The sequence below is a fragment of the Oncorhynchus keta genome, chromosome 22 (genome assembly GCF_023373465.1).
Source record: "Oncorhynchus keta strain PuntledgeMale-10-30-2019 chromosome 22, Oket_V2, whole genome shotgun sequence".
Lineage (NCBI taxonomy): Eukaryota > Metazoa > Chordata > Actinopteri > Salmoniformes > Salmonidae > Oncorhynchus > Oncorhynchus keta.
Genome location: NC_068442.1, coordinates 14,368,801 through 14,392,641, shown reverse-complemented (window position 1 = coordinate 14,392,641; position 23,841 = coordinate 14,368,801). Strand labels below are relative to the sequence as shown.

The window sequence follows — 23,841 nt, the reverse complement described above, 5'->3', positions numbered from 1 at the left end:
TGCAATAGTTTGTGTCGGGGGCTAGGGTCAGTTTGTTATATCTGGAGTACTTCTCCGGTCTTATCCAGTGTCCTGTGTGAATTTAAGTATGCTCTCTCTCATTCTCTCTTTCTTTCTCTCACTTGGAGGACCTGCGCCCTAGGACCATGCCTCAGGACTACCTGGCATGATGACTCCTTGCTGTCCCCAGTCCACCTGGCCGTGCTGCTACTCCAGTTTCAACTGTTCTGCCTGCGGCTATGGAATCCTGACCTGTTCACCGGACGTGCTACCTGTCCCAGACCTATTATTTGACCATGCTGGTCATTTATGAACATTTGAACATCTTGGCGATGTTCTGTTGTAATCTGCATCCGGCACAGCCAGAAGAGGACTGGCCACCCCTCAAAGCTTGGTTCCTCTCTACGTTTCGGCCTTTCTAGGGAGTTTTTCCTAGCCAACATGCTTCAACACCTGCATTGCTTGCTGTTTAGGGTTTTAGGCTGGGTTTCTGTACATCACTTTGAGATATCAGCTGATGTACAAAGGGCTATATAAACACATTTGATTTGATTTGATTCACAATCACCTTTTGTTTTTTTATATATCTGTTTTGTTTGTTTTATTGGTGGGCTTATTATGAGGCACTTAAATGTTCAAGGCATTATTGATGCTTCAACAGTTCTGGTTTGTGGCAGAGAATGCATCTCTCCAAGCTGTCTTGTAAAAAAGGTTTTTAATAAACATTATTTTCCTTTTACTACAGTTGTCCTTTGGTACACATGCACATGTGCACACTACATATGAAATCAATGTTGTTGTTGTTGTTTCCTGTCTGTACAAATGTACTCTTTCAATCCATAGACTTACTTCATCAACATCCCTGTAAGGCTAAAAACTAGGTCACTCATGACTACAGCTGCTTTTTGGGTAATTACTTTTATCTCAACCTCACTCCTTCCCACTCCTCCTTTTTGCCTCCGTACTAGAGGGATTACATTTCCCTAATTTCTCAAATGTGATGATATGGCACTGGTAAGTGTGATTAAGTGTGCCCAGGGTAAGCTGGGATAGTCCCGTATTCATAAAGCACCTCGGAGTAGGAGTGCTGATCTAGGACTAGGTTTGCCTTCCAAATCATGACAAATAAAATGACATAGATGGGAGGGACCTGATCCTAGGTCAGCACTACTACTGTAAGATGCTTTGTGAATACAGGCCCAGGTGTATATATAAAGTCAGCACTGTGGAGGATCCATTCTGTTGAGGATGGGACGCGCTGCCTCTCTACCCTGCAGGAGAGGAACCACCTATGTCACAGAGCTCTATGAGTGGTTAAGGTAAGACTTGTATCTAATTTTATCTACATTTAAAATATCAATTTGTGTTTTAAAGATCTTAATTGATTGTTCTTTTAAGGACTTCTGAAGTTAAATATTGATTTTGTCTGGTTCATGAATGATGGGAATCAACTATAGATGGGTTGGTTGTTTAGCAACAAAACTGATGCGTGCTCAACTATGGGGCAACACAGACGGTTGGATTTGATTGTTGACAACATGTAAACTATATTTTGTCTTCAATGTTTATTGAAAACATAAATAAATGTGCACAGTGAGCACTTGTTGTCTCTCAAATACATTGTAAAGTTGTTTTTTAGGTAGCCAGCAAATGTTTTGCCATATTAGCATAGACTTGAAATCAGTCAAAACAGCTCAAATCAAGACATGGTATCAACAACATAAATCTAGCTAACACGAGCTACCTACGATTCTCCACATGGCAGCTTCTTGTCATTGTTGCTAGCTATCAGGCCATCCAGAATCACACCATCACACAGACTTCTGCCCCATTGAAGTGTTCACATCGTTTATAGATAACCACTTAGAAAAGTGACCATAAAAACCAAAGCCCATTCAACTAAAGGCAAGAAAAGCAATCTACTGTTTTACACATTGAACCTCATGTAGATTTAGAAATCCATTGAACAGTTTAATGACAAAAGTATTTAAAATGATAAGTCTATTTCAGAAAAGGACAGTGAAAAGTCAAATTGTACACTTCTGTTAAAAGTCTCAAATAGCTACAATTGTTTTTTCAAATAGCTACAATTGCAATTTTCCATCAATCTTTTGCTGGACGGCTTAAATAGAAGTGTCCTGAAATGGCTTCCCACTGGGCACACACACTGGTTGAATCAACGTTGTTTCCACATCATTACAATAACATGAGTTTGAACCAACCTGGAATAGACGCTGAATTGACGTCTGTGCCCAGTGGGTTATCAGTGATAGTTTAGCCTAATTACCCTAACACTCACCTGCCAGGATGTAAAGAAGCTTTCAGCCACTCCAGGTTATTAAAGAGCCACTGTTGAAGCTGTTTTTTTGACTTAGCTGTCTAAGGCACTGCATCTCAGTGCAAGAGGCGTCACTAAAGTACCTGGTTTGAATCCAGGCTGCATCCCATCAGGCCGTGATTGGGAGTCCCATTGGACGGCGCACAATTGTCCCAGAATCGTCCGGGTTTGGCCGGTGTAGGCCGTCATTATAAATAATCATTTGTGAACTGACTTGCCAAGTTAAATAAATAAATAATAATACATGTAAATCCATTATTCACGATACAGCTGAGTCTATATAATTGTACACTGTTGATTGATGAGATCTACTTTTATAATTAAGAGGAGTAAATCTTTTCATTTTAAAACATTTTTGTCTGTGTTCTTTCTTTGATTGTGTTTATTTGTGATAGAACATTTATGAATGAGTGCCCTAGTGGACTGATCACTCTGCATGAGTTCCGGAGACACTTCTGTAAGGGTACTGTGGGCAATGAGTCAGCTGAGTATGCGGAGCAGATATTCCGTACCTTGGATAATAATGGGGTAGGCACCAAAAACAAACTTTTCCCATCTTTACGTCTTTTTACATTTCTTATCTTAATTTCTTTCCCGTCTGAAAATCTGAAAAGTGTTAGCCATCCTTAATACCAGACTGCATATCAGCTCTGTATAGGTGCACTGCTATTGACATATTTCTATGCAAAATAATTTACATTGTGTACCTGTGTAGTATCACACTAACTATTCTATAACAACATTGTATTAATATGTTGCTAGTAAGTTAGAAATGTACTGCAAATCATTTCCTGGTAATTGCATAGTAGTGGAATTAAACATTATTTGGTTATTGCACAAGTGGAATAGGGAACAGGCGTTACAACACAGGTATAAGGGAAACGTAATGTAAAGATTTACTGGAATGCTTATCACTGTGTGTGAAACTGAGGTTCTGTGGTTCTCCACAGGATGGGGTTGTTGACTTCCGGGAGTATGTGAAAGCCATCAGTATGCTGATTGAAGGTACCCCAGTGGAGAAACTACGCTGGTCCTTTAAACTCTACGATAAAGACAAAGATGGAGCCATATCACGCAGGGAGATGCTGGAGATCATGCAGGTAGGTCCTAACCATAGATGTATAACATAATACATTATATTTCATTTTGTGGTTCCAACTGGAAGGTGCAATGCTAGGACACAGTGAGAGGATGCAAATTGAACAATGTTACTGTTCTTTCCCTTTATTCAAAAAATATTTGCTCAAATTCAGATTACCTCTCAGGATAATTCATGACTGGAATTTGTGTGGCTGCTGTGGGAGCCTACTGGCACTGCATTGCACTGGCAGTGGCACTTGCCCTTGCTGCATTCATAGCAGACATAACTGTGCTTGTTGTTATTCACTAGATGGCGCTAGATGTCCAATTTCACAACAATGTGTATGGTCTCTGTTTACAGGCTGTGTACAAGATGAGCGTGGCAGCCTCACTCACCAAGCCTAACCCGCTTACAGCTGAGGAGTGCACCAACAGGATATTTGCAAGATTGGATAAAGACAACAATGGTGAGGACTGCACAGAAACCATTCCAAAACACACATAATCCTAATTTACGGTTATAAAACTTTTAGCATCATCAGCTGGTTACCTATGGCTGCCATTATTCTGCTTCTACTGTAATCATCCAGCCCTGCCTTGAACTCTATGTTCTGGGACTTGTGATTGTGTCTTAGTCTTGTGAGTGTGCAGCCAATACAAGGCTGTAAACATATTTTTTATTCTTCTATTCTATTCAGCCATCATAAGCCTGGAGGAGTTCATCGAGGGGGCCCTGGATGATGAGTGGATAAGGGAAATGCTGGAGTGTGACCCCAACATTGTGAAGGTTGAGAGGCCCCCCAAGGGCCACATCTTGCTTCATTAAGGACAGACAGAGAGGTGCTGTGGATCCAGAGTTTCATTTCATTCTACCTTGGATGTCAGCTAATGAACTGAACTGGGCTGAGACAATATATGTAATCTAGCTATATTTGTAATGCTTCAACTGTTTCCAAAAGCCAAAACTAGATCAAAGTGTTTACATGGTGTTACAGGTCTTGAGCGCGTTTCTATAACCTACTACCATTTTTGAACAAAATGCCATTCTATTAATTAGGTCTAAGATGTGATTTTTTTCTTACTTTGTGTAGGCTATACATACTTATTTGATTTTTTTTGCCATTTTATTCTGTCCTCACACTATTTAAAAAGGCTCATTAGTGTTTTCTAGCTGACATTTATTTCACATTATGTAGTTTTACTCTGTCCTCTTGTATAACAACACTTATTTTAGCAGTGTCTGTGTCTGAGACATAATACAAGCCAAATAAAATGTGTGGGAAATTGCATCTTAGTTATCCCTTATATTTATGAGCAGAAAGAAGGACGATAAAACACTGACATTTGTAAAGTAACGATGAAATACATTTACAGACAATTTCACTTAGGCTAATTCTGTGCCCCCTTCAGACCACATGGGAACATCTTGCTTTTTCAAAGTTGATTGGCAGGCACCTCCCAAACACGGAAAAGATCCCAGAGAACGACTCTTCCCAAACCAATCCAATCGGGAGCGGGGCGGGATGTACATTCAATGACGTTTCCACTTTCCAACTTTCCACTCAACTCCCATTTTTGACATGGCGTAGGGAAGAGGCAACGCAGCGGGCAGGCATTGTAGCGGGAAAACCGTGATCAGTTGATAAAGTAGAGGAATTTCTATGTTTTTATTTCAGTAGGTTGATATACATTTGCAAGTTGTAACTAAGAGTCAAGCAGAGTTTAGGTAAGTTTGACATTTACGCAGTTTTGTATCCATCTAACTGTCTTATTGCGTAGCGTCTGCTGTGATTCAACGCAGAAGTTGGCAACAACGTTGACAGACGTTGTAATGTTACTGTTATCCGTCTCGTTCTAATCTTTGCCATTTTAATAATGGCATTGTTTCAATATTATCTTTGCACGTTGATTTATTTGCCAGGGAACTTGTCTTAATCATTTTCGAGTAATTGCTTCTACAGTTATTTGCCTTCAGACAGCATTTATTTTGATCCAGTGAATGCATTTAGCCTACGTCAAAGGAGTTTGTTCCAGTGAAAAGTTTTAATAATTAAAACCTAAGATATAATGTAGTCAGCAACGTGGCTTGTCCCTACATTGCTTTTGTTAGCTTTGAAGTATAACATTTCACTACAGACAGCTTTGAGATGCTTTCAAACACTTGCTGCCATTCATCAATAGCATGTTAACGATTTCGCAACACAGACAGCAGTGTTTTTACAGATTGCCACGAATGTTCTCACCCAGATTCAGCTTGATAAATAGTTTTCTCTAACCTTACAGGGTAGAGTTTATAGACCTAGACAAAATCTTAACTGTAACTAATGCTTTTCGTGGTTTGTTTTGGTTGATTGCTCATTGCTCCAATCCAGACAGTAAAGTCAACTGTGATATTGACATTTTCTACTCTGTTATATATATATATTTTTTAAATGTGTTAGTTAATATTTCTGCATTGTCTTTTCGGGTAGAGAATGCATCTCAAAATGAGTCTACTGCAGCTAATAGCCAACTAGTCAAAGACAACACATTTTGTTGTTGTCACTCACGGATGTTGGGCAAATTGAGGTAATGATTAGTTTGCCCCATGTTCAGAGCACTGGTCTCCTCCTGTCTTTTTCCACAGATGTCCAACCCTGGTTCAAAAGTCAGGGAACCCCTTCATGTCAGAGGTTGTTCTCCTCTACACTGCACAATAGCAAATAGAAGTCGATGGTAAAATCAATCAGTTCAATGGCATCCTTGGTATGTTCTCTTCTTATCAGGCATAGGTTACTTGGCTTTTGAGTATGACCTCTTCTAGAGCGGGCCAAATTGGAATGCTATTTTTTTTATTCCAAACTTGAACAACTGCTGAGTAATGTTAAAATAATGTCATTCATGCTACCTAAAAGAGTAGCTATAAGTCCTCCAACCAACTGAACAAGGCATGCATGTGGCGAAACATACACTTCAGAACTCTGTAAAAAAAAACGTATTCAGATGCTTGTCATCACATTCAAACTATTTATTTTAGCTCACAGCTGTCTCTGATTTTCTCTGAAATGTCATACTTTTTTGTTGTTGTAGCTCTTGTCTTGCACCATGTGCCATAGAGATGCAGTATTTTTACAGTAAACTAAGCTATATATAGACATAGGGGAAGGCCCCTTTTGATCATTAGCTTTTAACCATTCATATAGTTGTGTGGGGTATAAAATGTGTGATATTTTGCCCCTCACCCAGACCAGGTTTGAAATAGCTGGGAGTTTATTTCAGATCAGCCAGTGTCCTAGAGGCTGCCTGCCCTGGATGGCTCGACTGCATCTGCTGCCTGTGGAGAATAGAAATGCCATGATCACATGCAGGTGGGAATAACTCTGGACAGCTCTGAACTTGAGGACATCACAGGTGTAAATAGCAACTTGTTGCCATACTGGCACTGTGTGTGTGGCACGTACATTGACATATATAAATGGGGCATTTACAATTGAGAAATATACTAAAGAAAATCAGATGTTGATTGATTGGGGAACCAAGTGTACAGTAAAGACACAGCTAGACCACAGCTAATACTGCATACTAAAATAAGGTGCTGAATAGCAAGAGCATGGCATGATGTGAAAAAACAACTTTTCTGACAGTCAAGATCCAGGTAACCTCTAGTGCGCTGTCACATAATATTGTGATTACCTTCTCTGTCATTCATCCTCAGTACAGACGTCTGTCTTTGCTATTTCCTGTGCTGGGGAGTACATTCCTTTGAGCCAAGAGGAGAAGATCATAGGGTAAGAAAGCTAGGCTCAAAGTGGGTCAAACAGACTCAGTTCTGGGTTGTAAATGTGTAAAAGTGGTTTATTCAAGGCATATGTCTCAAGAAATGAAATCCTATGAGGAAAGCCAAGCGTATCTATGAAGAATGTCTTTGGTGGATCCAGCTCTGGCTGAATCAAATGTTTATGATTGAGTATTGTTAGATTTTCTATTATTTTAACATTGACTGGGTCAACAGTACTGTCCCTCCCTCCCTGGCTGTCTGGCAGAATACTGTGCAGCACACATGGGGATCGGTGCCAAGATCGTAAATTCCTCTCACCCATGCGGAGCTCTTTATTGCCAGAGAAACAACGCATAGCAATGCATTTCAGCTTAGTCTCTTGGGATTCAGAGCCAGCTCCCAGAGTTGCATGGCTGCCATAAATGCTTATTTTCTTCCCAGACGAGTGGCCCTCAGGCTAGTGTTTTTCTGAAGCATGTGCCAAGAGAGGGTTTTCTCTCTGTTAGTCAGACAGGCAGAGTTCAGCATAGGACATGGGGTTTGTATGCTGTGCTCATCAGGGAACGCGGGGGAAATCGCTTTAAAACGCTTCGCCACTGAAATGAAAATGAGCATTTCTTATTGTCCAGGTTGTCCCTTCTTGTTTTTGTCCATTTTCTTCCATTTGGTGACAAATGAATACGACCCAGGATGAGCTTGGTGTGCAGAGGATGGGTTGTGATGCTTTCTCAGCCTGAAGGGCCCAAAGCTGGATCTGAAAAGCCATTAGTGAGAGGATTACATGCCTGAAGTTGCTTCTTGAGGACAACAGTGTTTGTGAGTGACTGTTGAGCAATGTTTTTACTCAGTACAGTAGGTCTGAAAAGCATATTCAATCAGACAACTGCCATTACACTGCAGTGTTGTCGCTTGGTATTGTCATTGTGATTTCTTTGCAACCGTCCCTACAGTCTTTATTTGTCAGTTCAAACCCCCTTCAGCATCAACAACAGTTGATCGTGTGTCTTCTTGCACTTAGTAGTTTTTATTTATTTTTTATTTCACCTTTATTTAACCAGGTAGGCTAGTTGAGAACAAGTTCTCATTTGCAACTGCGACCTGGCCAAGATAAAGCATAGCAGTGTGAACAGACAACACAGAGTTACACATGGAGTAAACAATTAACTAGTCAATAACACAGTAGAAAAAAATGGGCAATCTATATACAATGTGTGCAAAAGGCATGAGGAGGTAGGCGAATAATACAATTTTGCAGATTAACACTGGAGTGATAAATGATCAGATGGGCATGTACAGGTAGAGATATTGGTGATATTGGTGTGCAAAAGAGCAGAAAAGTAAATAAATAAAAAACAGTATAAAAACAGTATGGGAATGAGGCAGGTGAAGAAGGGTGAGCTATTTACCTATAGACTATGTACAGCTGCAGCGATCGGTTAGCTGCTCGGATAGCTGATGTTTGAAGTTGGTGAGGGAGATAAAAGTCTCCAACTTCAGCGATTTTTGCAATTCGTTCCAGTCACAGGCAGCAGAGTACTGGAACGAAAGGCGGCCAAATGAGGTGTTGGCTTTAGGGATGATCAGTGAGATACACCTGCTGGAGCGCGTGCTACGGATGGGTGTTGCCATCGTGACCAGTGAACTGAGATAAGGCGGAGCTTTACCTAGCATGGACTTGTAAATGACCTGGAGCCAGTGGGTCTGGCGACGAATATGTAGTGAGGGCCAGCCGACTAGAGCATACAAGTCGCAGTGGTGGGTGGTATAAGGTGCTTTAGTGACAAAACGGATGGCACTGTGATAGACTGCATCCAGTTTGCTGAGTAGAGTGTTGGAAGCCATTTTGTAGATGACATCGCCGAAGTCGAGGATCGGTAGGATAGTCAGTTTTACTAGGGTAAGCTTGGCAGCGTGAGTGAAGGAGGCTTTGTTGCGGAATAGAAAGCCGACTCTGGATTTGATTTTTGATTGGAGATGTTTGATGTGAGTCTGGAAGGAGAGTTTGCAGTCTAGCCAGACACCTAGGTACTTATAGATGTCCACATATTCAAGGTTGGAACCATCCAGGGTGGTGATGCTAGTCGGGCATGCGGGTGCAGGCAGCGATCGGTTGAAAAGCATGCATTTGGTTTTACTCGCGTTTAAGAGCAGTTGGAGGCCACGGAAGGAGTGCTGTATGGCATTGAAGCTCGTTTGGAGGTTTGATAGCACAGTGTCCAATGACGGGCCGAAAGTATATAGAATGGTGTCGTCTGCGTAGAGGTGGATCAGGGAATCGCCCGCAGCAAGAGCAACATCATTGATATATACAGAGAAAAGAGTCGGCCCGAGAATTGAACCCTGTGGCACCCCCATAGAGACTGCCAGAGGACCGGACAGCATGCCCTCTGATTTGACACACTGAACTCTGTCTGCAAAGTAATTGGTGAACCAGGCAAGGCAGTCATCCGAAAAACCGAGGCTGTTGAGTCTGCCGATAAGAATTTGGTGATTGACAGAGTCGAAAGCCTTGGCGAGGTCGATGAAGACGGCTGCACAGTACTGTCTTTTATCGATGGCGGTTATGATATCATTTAGTACCTTGAGTGTGGCTGAGGTGCACCCGTGACCGGCTCGGAAACCAGATTGCACAGCGGAGAAGGTACGGTGGGATTCGAGATGGTCAGTGACCTGTTTGTTGACTTGGCTTTCGAAGACCTTAGATAGGCAGGGCAGGATGGATATAGGTCTATAGCAGTTTGGGTCCAGGGTGTCTCCTCCTTTGAAGAGGGGGATGACTGCGGCAGCTTTCAATCCTTGGGGATCTCAGACGATATGAAAGAGAGGTTGAACAGGCTGGTGATAGGGGTTGCGACAATGGCGGCAGATAGTTTCAGAAATAGCGGGTCCAGATTGTCAAGCCCAGCTGATTTGTACGGGTCCAGGTTTTGCAGCTCTTTCAGAACATCTGCTATCTGGATTTGGGTAAAGGAGAACCTGGAGAGGCTTGGGTGAGGAACTACGGGGCGGAGCTGTTGGCCGAGGTTGGAGTAGCCAGGCGGAAGGCATGGCCAGCCGTTGAGAAGTGCTTATTGAAGTTTTCGATAATCATGGATTTATCGGTGGAGACCGTGTTTCCTAGCCTCAGTGCAGTGGGCAGCTGAGAGGAGGTGCTCTTGTTCTCCATGGACTTCACAGTGTCCCAGAACTTTTGGAGTTGGAGCTACAGGATGCAAACTTTTGCCTGAAGAAGCTGGCCTTAGCTTTCCTGACTGACTGCGTGTATTGGTTCCTGACTTCCCTGAACAGTTGCATATCACGGGGCTATTCGATGCTATTGCAGTCCGCCACAGGATGTTTTTGTGCTGGTCGAGGGCAGTCAGGTCTGGGGTGAACCAAGGGCTGTATCTGTTCTTGGTTCTGCATTTTTTGAACGGAGCATGCTTATCCAAAATGGTGAGGAAGTTACTTTTAAAGAATGACCAGGCATCCTCAACTGACGGGATGAGGTCAATGTCCTTCCAGGATACACGGGCCAGGTCGATTAGAAAGGCCTGCTCACAGAAGTGTTTTAGGGAGCGTTTGACAGTGATGAGGGGTGGTCGTTTGACTGCGGCTCCGTGGCGGATACAGGCGATGAGGCAGTGATCGCTGAGATCCTGGTTGAAGACAGCGGAGGTATATTTGGAGGGCCAGTTGGTCAGGATGACGTCTATGAGGGTGCCCTTGTTTACAGAGTTAGGGTTGTACCTGGTGGGTTCCTTGATGATTTGCGTGAGATTGAGGGCATCTAGCTTAGATTGTAGGACTGCCGGGGTGTTAAGCATATCCCAGTTTAGGTCACCTAACAGGACAAACTCTGAAGCTAGATGGGGGCGATCAATTCACAAATGGTGTCCAGGGCACAGCTGGGAGCTGACGGGGGTCGGTAGCAGGCGGCAACAGTGAGAGACTTGTTTCTGGAGAGAGTAATTTTCAAAATTAGTAGTTCAAACTGTTTGGGTATGGACCTGGAAAGTATGACATTACTTTGCAGGCTATCTCTGCAGTAGACTGCGACTCCGCCCCCTTTGGCAGTTCTATCTTGACGGAAGATGTTATAGTTGGGTATGGAAATCTCTGAATTTTTGGTGGCCTTCCTGAGCCAGGATTCAGACACGGCAAGGACATCAGGGTTAGCAGAGTGTGCTAAAGCAGTGAGTAAAACAAACTTAGGGAGGAGGCTTCTGATGTTGACATGGATAAAACCAAGACTTTTCGATCACAGAAGTCAACAAATGAGGGTACCTGGGGACATGCAGGGCCTGGGTTTACCTCCACATCACCCGCGGAACAGAGAAGGAGTAGTATGAGGGTGCGGCTAAAGGCTATCAAAACTGGTCGCCTAGAGCGTTGGGGGCAGAGGATAAGAGGAGCAGGTTTCTGGGCATGGTAGAATATATTCAGGGCATAATGCGCAGACAGGGGTATGGTGGGGTGCGGGTACAGCGGAGGTAAGCCCAGGCACTGGGTGATGATGAGAGGGTTATGGAACACACTAGGTGGTTCTCAATATGCATGCTACCGTGCACCACACGCTCATGCTCCTAGTGCATTCTCCGAGGATGTTCTCTTGAGTATGTTCTTGTGTGGAGAACGCATAAAACATTACATTTGAGAAGCACTCTCACTCCTCCTACTGTATTACCTCACTCTGCACCTCCCCATTCACTGGGTCGCAAGATAGCAATTCTTTGTAGCCAGCCAGCCCTATTGACTTGCTATGGACTTACCCATTCACTGAACCTTCTTCCAGCCAGGACAGTGGCAACAATAGTCAAAATAAGATATACACAAAGCAAATGTTTTACGACACAACTATCAGCTAGCAAGATGTGAAACGTAATAAAGTAGCTAACCAGATAGTTTAACAGGACAAAATGACCTAGGTAGATGTCAATTATTTGTGGGTAGCTAGCTAACTAACAATTATTTGTGGCTATCTGGCAAGCTAACAGTAGTAGCTAGCCAGTAAGCCCCATTGACTTACTATGGGCTTGTGATCTACGCACACTACGGTGGGTATTGTAGGCAGGTAAAGATGTCAACATTTAAATGGCATGTATTTATTAACATACCAAGATCAAAAATTGTAGTCGGGCAACATATGAGATGTGAATAGGCAACATTTAATTCCAAAGTTGGAGTGTATACTGTCTCGCTTAAGCTCAAATAATGTCTGCCATTGATTTCAAGAAATGTGTAATTCTTTGTGGTTGGGGCACATTTCTGGGCATACTTTCAGTTGAAGCTTGCATTGATGCATGCTTCAAAATATGTACAAACTGAGTACGCATTCGAGAAGTGCCCGCCGTGTTCTATTTCGCATACTTTCATTTCGACCATTCCGTGCTCCAATTTGCGTGTTTGGAGAATGGCAGTATGCATTTTGAGAAACACCCGCTGAGGCCTAGACGACTTTAAAATGATTTCAAATAGTATTTGAACCCATGTCTTGTACAGGCTGGCTGTAGACAGTTGTTCATGAGCGATGAGTGGAACATGGCTGCAGAGTAAGCATTACCGCCATTAAGCATGCTTTGTTAGGAAGTCTTGTCGAGCTGTTGCGTACACAGCACTAACACATTGAATGCATAGAGGCCTTGGAGGATGATTTAATGTCAGAACCGCTCAGATGGAAGTCTTCAGACATGATTCCTGAACTTGTGAACTTAGTGGATGACAAGTGGGCAGCAGGCTTCAGAGCAGTGAGCACATCTGGTGTGGAGATGACTGTCTGTTTGAAGTGTGAGGGGCCAAGTGTTTGGCAGGTGTCAGCCAGGCAGGCCACTATTTGTCTTCAGGGATGTGCTGAAATAGGGGGTTTGAGTTGGGCTACATCACAGATTGTGTCTTTGACTTTGATTGAATAGCATCATGAGACATTGTAAACAAATTGCTCCCGCAGAAAGGATGCAGGACATGTGCAGTCTTAGCTGTGGATTGTTACGGCTGTTGGTTCTGTGACGTTGTGGCTTATTAGATCTTACTGTTAATTGTCCTGATTCTAGTTTTTCCATGGTTCCTCCAATGCTCAGTGAGAGCACTGCTATCACTAATAGCATATTTGCCTCAACCTTTCATGGTCTTTCTGGATTGTGCTGAGTCGAGTGCAGTCTACCATCTAATTCTGTTTGTCTGACATGTGAAGAGACAAAATAAAAGCAGACTTGTGGACAAATTCCACCTTGAGACAAGTCAAGTTAATTCTCCACTTGCCCTCTGTGATTCTCTGAAGCTTGGATGTCTGCAGCTTAGGCTAAATCAGTGAAGATGCAACTTTTTACAAATAAACAGGACTGACTTTTGTTATATGCTTTATTGACAGTTTGTCACTGATGTTGATTGTCTTTGGCTCTGTGAAATGATTTAGTCCTATGTTTGGCCACCTGAGTTTTGGATTATTGCTTTTGAAATTACTTCAACCATGGGCCTAATACAAATCCCAAATATTTAGAAATGCGTATGCTTCTGAAAGTTAATCATTTTAGAGTTACCAGAAACTCTGGAATTACATTTCAGGGGGAGATTAAAGGGTTTTAGGCTCTTGGAAGTATTTAAAGTCATTCAAAGGATTTCTGTCAAACTTGCTGATTAGCCCCAAATTACAGTGCCTTCAGAAGTATTCTCACTCCTTGACATTTATCACATTTAGTTGTAAGAGCCTGAATTTAAAATGGATTAAATTGATATTTTCTGTCACTGACCTACACCCAATACCCCATCCATGTCAAAGTCATGTGATGAAAGAAATAAAAGCTGAATAATAATCAATGAATAATCAATAATTCTCTCTACTATTATTCTGACATTTCACATTCTCAAAATAAAGCGGTGATCCTAACTGACCTAAAACAGGGAATTTTTACTAGGATTAAATGTTAGGAATTGTGAAAAACTGAGTTTAAATGTATTTGGCTAAGGTGTATGTAAACTTCCGACTCCAACTGTGTAATTATAAATAAGTTGACGCTCAACTACTGTATGACTCTTTCAACATGCAACTGAAACGGTTGAAAGCTACAATTAATTTTATTACACCTGACAATACTGCAGAGTAATTTAAAGCCATTTGCAAATAACAAGTTAGATGCTTTGCAAAAACAACTTTGAATATCCATCTGAGGGTAAGTGTTCTTGTTTCAAAAACATACTTTACCATCTTTGAAGGGATAGTTTTTTAATAATACAAACTAACATGATATTTCACCAACCTCTGGTGTAGTTGATTCAAGAAGGCAGTTTTGTGATATTTAGTTTCTTTTCGATACTTAAGACATTTGTTTTGTTAATGTTAGGATTCTGAGTAAAACTTAACATGAATCTGTTCTTGTGCATGTTACAAGACTTTGCTAATTGCATTTTAATACCCTAGTAATGAGCTGAGAGTTGTTGTTTAGAGCGTCTGCTAAATGACTTAAATGTAAATGTAAATATTGTCATAATCCCAAAGTTACAACACGTGTAAGAACTAGATGTCAATTGTTAATGTATTTCCTGATGTCTCACTCATGAAAATACAGTATATTTGTTAGTACTTTTGAAGCTGCCGAAGTGGTCTACTCATGATGAGGTGATTCCATGACCCTAATGTATTTAATTGTAGGCTATAGGCTATATTAAGATGTATATCTAAGGGCCCGAACAGTTTTTGGCTGAGCGGGAACTGTACTTCCTCAGTGGTAGGGAGGCGAGCAGGCCAGAGGTGGATGAACGCAGTGCCCTTGTTTGGGTGTAGGGCCTGATCAGAGCCTGGAGGTACTGAGGTGCCGTTCCCCTCACAGCTCCGTAGGCAAGCACCATGGTCTAGTAGCGGATGCGAGCTTCAACTGGAAGCCAGTGGAGAGAGCGGAGGAGCGGGGTGACGTGAGAGAACTTGGGAAGGTTGAACACCAGACGGGCTGCGGCGTTCTGGATGAGTTGTAGGGGTTTAATGGCACAGGCAGGGAGCCCAGCCAACAGCGAGTTGCAGTAATCAAGACGGGAGATGACAAGTGCCTGGATTAGGACCTGCGCCGCTTCCTGTGTGAGGCAGGGTCGTACTCTTGCGGATGTTGTAGAGCATGAACCTACAGGAACGGGACACCGCCTTGATGTTAGTTGAGAACGACAGGGTGTTGTCCAGGATCACGCCAAGGTTCTTAGCGCTCTGGGAGGAGGACACAATGGAGTTGTCAACCGTGATGGCGAGATCATGGAACGGGCAGTCCTTCCCGGGAGGAAGAGGAGCTCCGTCTTGCTGAGGTTCAGCTTGAGGTGGTGATCCGTCATCCACACTGATATGTCTGCCAGACATGCAGAGATGCGATTCGCCACCTGGTCATCAGAAGGGGAAAGGAGAAGATTAATTGTGTGTCGTCTGCATAGCAATGATAGGAGAGACCATGTGAGGTTATGACAGAGCCAAGTGACTTGGTGTATAGCGAGAATAAGAGAGGGCCTAGAACAGAGCCCTGGGGGACACCAGTGGTGAGAGCGCGTGGTGAGGAGACAGATTCTCGCCACGCCACCTGGTAGGAGCGACCTGTCAGGTAGGACGCAATCCAAGCGTGGGCCGCGCCGGAGATGCCCAACTCGGAGAGGGTGGAGAGGAGGATCTGATGGTTCACAGTATCGAAGGCAGCCGATAGGTCTAGAAGGATGAGAGCAGAGGAGAGAGAGTTAGCTTTAGCAGTGCGGAGCGCCTCCGTGATACAGAGAAGAGCAGTCTCAGTTGAATGACTAGTCTTGAAACCTGACTGATTTGGATTAAGAAGGTCATTCTGAGAGAGGTAGAGCTGGCCAAGGACGGCACGCTCAAGAGTTTTGGAGAGAAAAGAGAGAAGGGATACTGGTCTGTAGTTGTTGACATCGGAGGGATCGAGTGTAGGTTTTTCAGAAGGGGTGCAACTCTCGCTCTCTTGAAGACGGGAGGGACGTAGCCAGCGGTCAGGGATGAGTTGATGAGCGAGGTGAGGTAAGGGAGAAGGTCTCCGGAAATGGTCTGGAGAAGAGAGGAGGGGATAGGGTCAAGCGGGCAGGTTGTTGGGCGGCCGGCCGTCACAAGACGCGAGATTTCATCTGGAGAGAGAGGGAGAAAGAGGTCAGAGCACAGGGTAGGGCAGTGTGAGTGTACTTGTTTTTGGTTTTCCATCAAATATTTGGCGGCCGTCAAATACATAATTGTTTGATTTCAATTAACTTGCATATATTAAAATACCTTCAAATATTATTTGTTTTTCTGAGACCTGTATTTGAATATCAAAGAAAAAAGTTGCCTTTTAGATGAAACTATATGAACTATATTCGACTACCTCAAGTATTTGAAAAGTTTGTATTTTCAAATAAACTACAACTTTTTTTCTGCCCAGGTCTGGTGCCAAATCGTCAGGACGAGTATCGTAACGGATATGAACAATTGTCCTGATACAGTTATGATCAGAGTTTTTATTTGATTTTATTATCATTATCAGGAACGCCTCTGGGTGACGGCAAACCTGTCTGCCCACTGCAAATTGAGGACACACACACACACACACCACACCACACCACACCACACCACACCACACCACACCACACCACACACACACACACACACACACACACACACACACCCCTCTGCACACTGTTATTAATCTGCAGCTTGTTTCAATCTATAAACATGCAGGAAGAATATTTTGCCAATCTCCTAGTTAGGCATATTAAAACACTTTTTTACGATTTTTTACGATCATGAGTATCATCCGATCCGACTATCAACTGTCATTACGGATACAATTGCGAATATGAGTATGGCCAGGTCAACACACCCCTAATAAGGCATCAGCCGGTGAAGGAAAGCTCTCAGGAGTTTGTGACTCAGGAGTGGAGTTTCACAGGCTCTGGAGAACACTGCACTGTGTGAGTGGGTCAGTGGGATGGTTGAAGTGAGCAGGACCACATCGACTCAAATCGTAAAGCAGTGTCCTAACATGCTGGACAGTTGAACTGATGGACTGATTCATTTTGAATGTAATTTTGACATAGAAAAGGCCTGTATTGTTACTTGCATTGATGAAGATTGTCAGAGCTGATATCGTGTGTGTGTGTGCGTGTGTGCAGCCTTTTGATCGGGAAGCTAGACTGAAAGAATGGCCCTGCTGTGCTTTTTTGGCATTTGTACAATCTATGGCCCAGAAGATGTTTCCTCACTGATCTCCAAAACAAAGTGTCCAGTGTCCATAGCGGCAGCTCACTCAGTGTCAATAAGTAGGGTAAATGTCTTAGTTCTTATCCTAAATGTGTCCAATGACCCACACCTGACAGGGTTACCCAGGGAACACAGGAAGGGCTGAACTTTGGCCAACATTTCACCTCAAGCTCAACAAGGAAATCCTATTTCTCATTTGGATGTGAATATGAACCCCACCTCCTGCCTGTATTAAAACAACTGTGTTTGAACAGAAGCAACCACTTTAAGAGTGGGGAGAAAAGAAAAGGGGCTACTTGTGATGCTGCCGCACATTTACATTGTTTGTTAAATCCTCCTTATGTGAGGGTCTTGTTCCAGCCAAAACGACGGTGGGTGAGTTTTCCTTTCCTTATTAATTATGAGTCTTAAACATGTGGAAAACAACTCCCTATTACTGATTGTTGTTATGTACAGTCTAATTCAACCTGGAGTACTTCTCACAACACTACATGTCTTCTCTTCCTTGCCAAACTCTCTAGCAGCTAAATCTATACTAAAATAGGTGTACAATGTGTCATTTGAGAGTGTTTTCTCCTTTCATCCACTGAATAATTTCCATCCCATTGCCTCTGTGCAGACTGGGTGTAATTTCTGGGTGGATAGCTTATGAAATGACAGGCTTATCAACAGAGCTGCTCATTAATGAATCCATTTTAGGATGAGGCTGTAAAGTATCAAAATGTGGAAAAAGTCTGAATACTTTCTGAAGGCACTGTGTATATAATGTGTATACTTGTAGGCAATCGGCATATCATGAATACACCGCAATCATGAATGATTCAGTTGTAGTGCTGAGCGATTGGTGCTTTTTGAAGTCGTTTCGATTAGATTTTTACAAAATCATTTTAAAAATGTGTCCCTGTCAATTGTGCATTCTTCTCTCCGTGTCTGCCCCATACAGACTAGACAAGTAGGCATGCAATGGATTATGGTTATTGTACTTAATTACATTATATTGGCCTGTTGGAAACTACAACCCCCTTCACATTGCACATTTCGGGCTTGATCTGATTTATCTCTAGAGAAACTGCATATTGAGATCACAGAAAAAAATGTGACTCAAATAATTGAACCGACTTTGGTCAGTTGTTTTTAAAAAAACATTTGGTTAATCGCTCAGCACTAATCAATTGTCATTTCCTTCTTTTGTCCATTTGACTTTACGTAGTTTTTCTGCCCTTGTATACACTCAGCACCACTGTAGTACTGTATTGTAGCTTCTTTATGCCGACTGACAGTGTTGCAGGGCTCGACGCTGACCTGTTTTTGCAAGGCTCACGCGTGGGCCTAAAATGTCTGCGCTCAATAAAAAAAATATTTAGGTAATAAAGCTAGAATCATTAATTTTTCTTGGTGCTCTGGTGCTCCTAAATTAAAATTCCAGGTCGCAGAGCAAAATATTTTGGCTCAGATGCGAGTAAAATGGTCGCACTGTAGAGCCCTGTGTTGTGGAGAAAATTCCATGTGAGATGCAGACCTTTCTCTAACTTGATGATGCTCCATTTATCATGTCTCCACCATGATATTATTAACTGCAAGTCTGCACTTAAATATTTTTGTCCCCTCGAGACTTGTATTCCAGACAGTTAATATTTACTTAGTGTAACCATTCTACCTAACCATGTCATTTCGTGACCGGCTAACGTCAGAAGGCATGTTTGACTAAGAGGAATCCTTTAAGTTCTTATTGTATTCTTCTTGCATAGCTAGATTTCTTGGCTAGGTTTTGGCTGTGTCCTTGCATATTCTGGCTCTTGGCGATCTCGTATAATGGCTTTGTGTCAGCAAGCCAGTAATGAGATTTCCCTGTGAAACACTGAGCCGACTGTTGATAAGAAAGCGTCACATTTCTATGCAGGGGTTTCCTCTACTCACTTCCTACCCTTTTAGACTAGCTTGGCCTCCCCAGGGTTTGTTTCCATTTCATTATTTTATATTTTCCTTTTAAAATGCTTACATCTCCTTAACTGCTCTAGTGATGTAGTGATTTCATTTTTAAAGTAAGTAGGTGTAAGTAGGTCTACGAGCCTATACTTATGAGCGGCAGTTTTTTTTTCTGATCACAGATCTGTTGATAAGAGCATGACAGAGCAATGCCCTGGTCATGGGTTCCATTCCCACAGGGATCACACAAATACAACACTTTTACTCACTGCAACGTAAGTAAATAGTGGCATGTATTACATAACCCTAGTGGGGGAACTCCTATCCCTAATTATATGTATCCTTCAGCCGCATGCTTCCCATCAAAACATTTTGTGCATATATATATAATGACATTTTGTGACATTTTGTGACATTTTGGTCTTTGGCAAGTTTTTTTTTTTCTCGAGGCAAGCTGAAGTTCGGAGCTGACGGCTACACCCCTTCATCGCCATTGGTCAACAGATTCTTCAATTAAGTGTTTGTCATTCAACAATAGACTATTTGTTTTCGTGCACATTTTTTCTTGAGAAATACTGCACCAAACATACTTTTGGTCATGTAGTGTGGACACCTTTTCGTCGAACATCTCATTCCAAAGTCGCTGGCATGAATATGGAGTTGGTTTCCCCTTTGATGCTATAACAGCCTCCACTCTTTTGGTAAGGCTTTCCACTAGATGTTGAAACATTGCTGTGGGGACTTGTATCCATTCAGCCATGAGCATTATTGAGGTCGGGCACTGATGTTTGACAATGAGGCCTGGCACGCAGTCGGCGTACTAATTCATCCCAAAGGTATTAGATGGGGTCAAGTTCTTCCACACCAATCTCAACAAAACATTTCTGTATGGACCTCGTTTTGTGCATGGGGGCATTGACACGCTGAAACAGGAAAGGGCCTTCCTAAAACTGTTGCCACGAAGTTGGAAGCACAGAATCATCTAGAATGTCATTGTATGCCATAGCTTTAAGAGTTCCCTTCACTGGAACTAAGTGGCCCAAACCATGAAAAACAGCCTAAGACCATTATTCCTCCTCCACCAAAATGTACAATTGGCACTATGCATTGGGGCAGGTAGCGTTTCCCTGACATCCGCCAAACCCTAATTCGCCTGTCGGACTGCCAGATGGTGAAGTGTAATTCATCACTCCAGGGAAGGTGTTTCCACTGCTCCAGAGTCCAATGGCGGCGAGATTTACACCTCTCCAGCCGACGCTTGGCATTGCGCATGGTGATCTTGGTGTGCGACTGCTCGGCCATGGAAAACCATTTTATGAAGCTCCCGAAGAACACTTCTTGTGCTGACATTGCTTCTAGAGGCAGTTTGGAACTCTGTAGTGAGTGGTGCAACCAAGGACAGAAGAATTTAACGCGACATGCGCTTCAGCAATTGGCGGTCTCGTTCTGTGAGCTTGTGTGGCCTACCACTTTGCGCCTGAGCTGTTGTAGCTCCTAGACATTTCCACTTCACAATAACAGCACTTAAATTTGACCGGGGAAGAAATTTGACGAACTGACTTGTTGGAAAGGTGGCATTCTTTGACAGTGCCACGTTGGAAGTCCCTGAGCTCTTCAGTAAGGCCATACTCTACTGCCAATGTTTGTCTATAGAGATTGCATAGCCGTGTGCTTGATTTTATACACCTATCAGCAACAGGTGTGGCTGAAAAAGCCAAATCCACTCATTTGAATGTGTGTCCACATACTTTTGTATACAGTACCAGTCAAGTTTGGACACATACTCCTTCAAGGGTTTTTCATATGGAATCATTTAGTAAGCAAAAAAGGGTTAAACAGATTAAATAGATTCTTCAAAGTAGCTACCCTTTGCCTTGACAGCTTTGCACACTCTTGGCATTCTCTCAACCAGCTTCACTTGGAATGCTTTTCCAAAAGTCTTGAAGGAGTTCCTATGTATGCTGAGCACTTGTTGGCACTTTTCCTTCACTCTGTGATCCAACTCAACCCAAACCATCTCTGTTTGGTTGAGGTCGGGGGATTGTACACAGCCTGGAGGTGTGTTGGGTCGTTGTCCTGTGATAGTCCCACTAAGCGCAAACCAGATGGGATGGAATATCGCTGTAGTAGCCATGCTGGTTAATTGTGCCTTGAATTCTAAAACAAATCTGACAGTGTCACCAGCAAAGCACCCCCACACCATCACACCTCGTCTATGCTTCACGGTGGGAACCCGTTCATCTACTCTGTCTCACAAAGACACGCCGGTTGGAATCAAAAATCTCACATTTGCAGTCATCAAACTAAAGGACAGATTTCACCCTGTCTAATGTCCATTGTGTTTCTTGGCCCAAGCAAGTCTCTTCTTCTTACTGGTGTCCTTTGGCAGTGGTTTCTTTGCAACAAGGCCCGATTCCCACAGTCTCCTCTGAACAGTTGATGTTGAGATGTGTGTGTTACTTGAACTCTGAAGCATTTATTTGGGCTGCAATTTCTGAGGCTGGTAACTCTAATGAACTTATCCTCTGCAGCAGAGGTAACTTTGGGTCTTCCTTTCCTGTGGCGGTCCTCATGGGAGCCAGTTTTATCATAGTGTTTGGTTTTTGAGACTGCACCTGAAGAAACTTTAAAAGTTCTTGAAATGTTCCTTGATTGACTGACCTTCATATCTTAAAGTAATGATGGACTGTCATTTCTCTTTGCTTATTTGAGATGTTCTTGTCATTAATATTGACTTGGTCTTTTACCAAATAGGAATATCTTTTGTATACCACCCCTACTTTGTTACAACACAGCGGATTGGCTCAAACGCATTCAGGAAATAAATTCTACAAATTCACTTTTTACATGGCACACCTGTTAATTGAAATGCATTCCAGGTAACTACCTCATGAAGCTGGTTGATTGAATGCCAACAGTGTGCGAAGCTGTAATCAAGGCAGAGGGTAGGCCATTTCAAATATAAAATATATTTAGCTTTGTTTAACAATTTTTTTGGTTACTACATGATTCCATATGATTTCATAGTTTGGATGCTTCACTATTATTCTACAATATAGAAAATTGTAAAACTAAAGAAAAACCCTTGAATGAGTACAGTAGGTGTTTCCCAACTTGACTGGTACTGTGTAGTCAGATGTAAAATTGTGCGACTAAGATCTCCTTGTCAAAATATTAATTTCTTAGACAAAATCTGAGTATTTTGAGAAGGTACATACTGGCTACTGCATCTTAAGATGGACAAACGGTACTATAGTTCCTTTCTCAGAATGTTCAATGAAGGTCTTTTAAGGGAGTATGCGATCACACTCGTTCGTCTAGCCGAACCTAACCCGACGCATATTGAACACTTAATGGTTCATTGTCCCTTTCTCTTTCTCTCCCAGCGTGCCCACTAAGTGTTGAAGATGATGTCTGATGCCAGTGACATGTTGGCAGCAGCTTTGGAGCAGATGGATGGGATAATAGCAGGTAAGGGTCTCTTTTTGCATTGACATGAGGAAGAACAAGGAGTGATCTCGCAATGTCACATTCACTGGCTCCACATTATTAGTCAGTAAGACTTCTAGGTCATAATAAGCTCATATGGTCAGGGGGTACCTGATCCATTTACATTTACATTTAAGTCATTTAGCAGACGCTCTTATCCAGAGCGACTTACAAATTGGTGCATACACCTTATGACAACCAGTGGAACAGCCACTTGCATCTAAATCTTGTTGGGGGGGAGAAGGGGGGTGAGAAGGATTACTTACCCTTACTTACCCTATCCTAGGTATTCCTTGAAGAGGTGGGGTTTCAGGTGTCTCCGGAAGGTGGTGATTGACTCCGCTGTCCTGGCGTCGTGAGGGAGTTTGTTCCACCATTGGGGGCCAGAGCAGCGAACAGTTTTGACTGGGCTGAGCGGGAACTGTACTTCCTCAGTGGTAGGGAGGCGAGCAGGCCAGAGGTGGATGAACGCAGTGCCCTTGTTTGGGTGTAGGGCCTGATCAGAGCCTGGAGGTACTGAGGTGCCGTTCCCCTCACAGCTCCGTAGGCGAGCACCATGGTCTTGTAGCGGATGCGAGCTTCAACTGGAAGCCAGTGGAGAGAGCGGAGGAGCGGGGTGACGTGAGAGAACTTGGGAAGGTTGAACACCAGACGGGCTGCGGCGTTCTGGATGAGTTGTAGGGGTTTAATGGCACAGGCAGGGAGCCCAGCCAACAGCGAGTTGCAGTAATCAAGACGGGAGATGACAAGTGCCTGGATTAGGACCTGCGCCGCTTCCTGTGTGAGGCAGGGTCGTACTCTGCGGATGTTGTAGAGCATGAACCTACAGGAACGGGACACCGCCTTGATGTTAGTTGAGAACGTCAGGGTGTTGTCCAGGATCACGCCAAGGTTCTTAGCGCTCTGGGAGGAGGACACAATGGAGTTGTCAACCGTGATGGCGAGATCATGGAACGGGCAGTCCTTCCCGGGAGGAAGAGGAGCTCCGTCTTGCTGAGGTTCAGCTTGAGGTGGTGATCCGTCATCCACACTGATATGTCTGCCAGACATGCAGAGATGCGATTC

At 43.1% G+C, this 23,841-nt stretch overlaps 2 protein-coding genes across 7 annotated transcripts in view; both read left to right on the top strand.

Annotated features, from left to right (window-relative positions):
* The first annotated feature begins 1,248 nt into the window (after positions 1-1,248).
* si:ch211-245j22.3 (uncharacterized protein LOC563798 homolog) lies at positions 1,249-4,244 on the top strand. The gene is made up of 5 exons (XM_035798319.2): positions 1,249-1,319; positions 2,734-2,866; positions 3,289-3,438; positions 3,780-3,885; positions 4,117-4,244. The coding sequence occupies exons 1-5, from the start codon at positions 1,249-1,251 to the stop codon at positions 4,242-4,244; spliced, it is 588 nt and encodes a 195-aa protein (XP_035654212.2).
* The window catches only part of LOC118401092 (liprin-beta-1-like), a 77,939-nt gene continuing 58,339 nt past the window's right edge, over positions 4,242-23,841 (top strand). For all 6 annotated transcript variants that reach the window (XR_004829158.2, XM_035798314.2, XM_035798313.2 and 3 more), the window contains exons 1-2: positions 4,242-5,144; positions 22,674-22,758. Coding sequence is in view for 5 of the 6 variants with exons in the window: in XM_035798314.2 (XP_035654207.2) it covers positions 22,695-22,758 (64 nt within the window). In the remaining variant the exon portion in view is untranslated. The remainder of the gene's footprint in view (positions 5,145-22,673; positions 22,759-23,841) is intronic.

What these genes read in the sequence shown, in the direction of transcription:
- si:ch211-245j22.3 (XM_035798319.2), top strand. Translation starts at nt 1,249, where the DNA reads ATGGGACGCGCTGCCTCTCTACCCTGCAGGAGAGGAACCACCTATGTC. An exon ending in GAGCTCTATGAGTGGTTAAG is followed by an intron (nt 1,320 to 2,733) that starts GTAAGACTTGTA and finishes TATTTGTGATAG; the next exon opens with AACATTTATGAATGAGTGCC. An exon ending in GTACCTTGGATAATAATGGG is followed by an intron (nt 2,867 to 3,288) that starts GTAGGCACCAAA and finishes GGTTCTCCACAG; the next exon opens with GATGGGGTTGTTGACTTCCG.